Source organism: Nicotiana attenuata, chromosome 8, assembly GCF_001879085.1.
Source record: "Nicotiana attenuata strain UT chromosome 8, NIATTr2, whole genome shotgun sequence".
NCBI classification, from domain to species: Eukaryota; Viridiplantae; Streptophyta; class Magnoliopsida; order Solanales; family Solanaceae; genus Nicotiana; species Nicotiana attenuata.
The window spans coordinates 7,430,978-7,433,613 of NC_031996.1; the positions used below are offsets into that span (position 1 = coordinate 7,430,978).

At 39.8% G+C, this 2,636-nt stretch overlaps 1 protein-coding gene across 1 annotated transcript; it reads left to right on the forward strand.

Annotated features, from left to right (window-relative positions):
* On the forward strand, positions 257-2,636 carry LOC109231461. Its single transcript, XM_019397123.1, has 4 exons — positions 257-587; positions 707-1,927; positions 2,015-2,073; positions 2,223-2,636. The coding sequence occupies exons 1-4, from the start codon at positions 257-259 to the stop codon at positions 2,634-2,636; spliced, it is 2,025 nt and encodes a 674-aa protein (XP_019252668.1).

Here is a 2,636-nt window from a genome sequence, read left to right on the forward strand (position 1 = left end):
GAGCCCGGCTTCCGACCTTGTGTGTTTCTCCATCCGGTGGTGATTCCTTTCGAGCTCTGTAACGGTCTCGAAATGACTCGACCTCGGTTGTAGACGTGGCCGTCGTTCTACCTTGCATCCAGGTCGGGTTCGATGGCCCCGACTTGCTCCGGACCGGATCCAACCCGGTCGGGCTCAAGCAAAAAAGGGTATCACCCAATACAATAGGAAAGACCCGACTTGGACTTACTCTTCAAGAGTTAGCGAGACCAACAAGATGGCCATTAGATATCTTTTTTGTGATAAGATTTCAAATGGGGGAATCTATCATCAAAAAGCGCATCTAATCGGTGGTGATCCAAATGTCGCATCTTGTACTAAAGTTTCGGGGCATGTGAAGGAACAATTGAAAGCATACCTTCAAAAAAAGAAAGAGTTAAAGACTCAAATGATTCATGAACAAGAACTTTATAATCATGATGATGATGAAACAAAAGAAGGTGACGATGCTTCGTCGCTTCCACCAAAATCACAAAAGCGGGGAAGGATGCTTCCACCTATATCTTCTAGTTGTGGATCTACCGGCAATACCAAAGGTCCTATGGATTGTTACTTCCTGCAAAGATCTGGAGATAAGGGATGAAAAAGTGGTAATCCTCAAATTGATGCCAAAGCGATTTTGAGGGATGTGAAGTTACAATGTTTGCGTGGTGGATGTATGATGCAGGTCTTCCTTTTAATTGTGTTAATTATACTGACACTTTTGCTGATTTTATTGAGGCCGTAGGCCAATATGGTCCAGGAATGAAGCCTCCAACTTATTATAAAGCTAGAGGGCCATATCTAAAAAAAGATGTGGCAGAGGTGAACAAAATCGTGGAGGAGCACAAAGTAGAATGGAACAAGTTTGATTATTCCATTATGATGGATAAATGGACGGCGGGAAATGGAGAAATGATCATCAATATCTCGGTGAATTCTCCTAAGGGAAGCCTGTTTCTTGAGTCCGTTGATGCAAGCGACTCTTCGACTGATTCAACCAAAATGTACTCCTTGTTCAATAGTACAATAGACTCTATTAGAGCAGAAAATATTGTTCAAGTTGTCACGGACAACGCCAGTGAAAATGTTAAAGCTGGTGATTTGATGTCTGCTGGATACCCGCATATCTATTGGACTCTGTGTGCAGCACATTCCATTAATTTGATCTTCGGTGATATTTTCAAGGAAAGGCCCTTCAGTACAGTCTTTAATCGGGCAATTAGAGTGCATTCCTATATTGTTCAGAGGCCTTTGTTATTGAACATGATAAAGAGATTCACTAAAAAAAGAAGCTTGGTGAAACCTGCAAAGACAAGATTTGCTACTGCTTTCTTGACTTTGCATAAGATGTATGAGCAAAAAAGCAATTTGAAGAAGTTGTTTGTTTCAGATGAGTACACTAGCAGTGCATATGGAAGGGAAGCTCGAGGGAGAGAATCTGCAAATATTATACTTTCTCCTTCATTCTGGAACAATGTGGTTCATGCATTGAAGATTGGTGGTCCTTTAGTTAAAGTGCTTCATTTGGTGGATGGGGAGCAAAGGCCACCAATGGGCTACCTGTACGAAGCAACTGATAGGGCAAAAGAGGCTATTCAAGCCTCTTTTAGTGATCAAAGAAAATACAAAGGAGTCTTTGAGATCATAGATAAAAGGTGGGATTGTAAGCTTCATAGCCCTTTGCATGCAGCTGGACTTGTTTTGAACCCGGAACTGTTTTATGACAATGAAGAGAGGATTCTGGGAGATGAACCTTTGTGGAATGGATACTACGAATGTATTGAGAAGTTGATACCTGAAGAATCTGTGCAAGATAAAATAACAGAGCAATTTAGTATTTATAGGAAAGCTGAGCAACTTTTTGGAAAAAACATGGCGATTAGACAAAGAAACACGAAGTCACCAGGTGAGCGAGTGCTTATATGTCGTTTTATAGTTAATAAGTTATTTCTGTATCAATATTATGTTTTGAAAATTTGTTCTACTTCTACAGTTGAATGGTGGAAGCAATATGGTCATTCCACTCCAGATTTACAAAAGTTTGCCATTAAGGTTCTAAGTCTAACATGTAGCTCATCCGGGTGTGAAAGGAATTGGAGCGTGTTTGAGCATGTAAGAACTAAGAAGAAAGATTTAGTATATTGAGATAATTAAATTATATCTCAATTGTCCTAATCTTACTAATTACTTATTATTTGCAGATTCATACCAAAAAGAGGAACAAACTAACCTTGAAGCGTCTCAATGATCTAGTCTTCATTAAGTACAATAGAACATTGAGGCGTCGTTACAATGCTCGCAATGTAATTGATCCAATTAGTTTGGACAACATCGATGATGCTAATGAATGGCTAATTGGAGTCCCAAAAGATCATGCAGATGAAGAAGTATTTGAGGATACTTCTGATTTAACTTGGGGTGATGTTGCGGAGGCGCGTGGAATTGGGAAGAGGATTTATGGTTTGAGGGGGAGTACCTCAACTTCAAGTTCACAGAGGAAGGGAAAAGAGGCAGCCACTTTGTCCCTAGTTGATGAAGAAGAAGAAGTTGAAGAAGATGACGAGCAATATAATAATGATAGTGGATCGAAATACAAGAATTTGACAATATTGTAA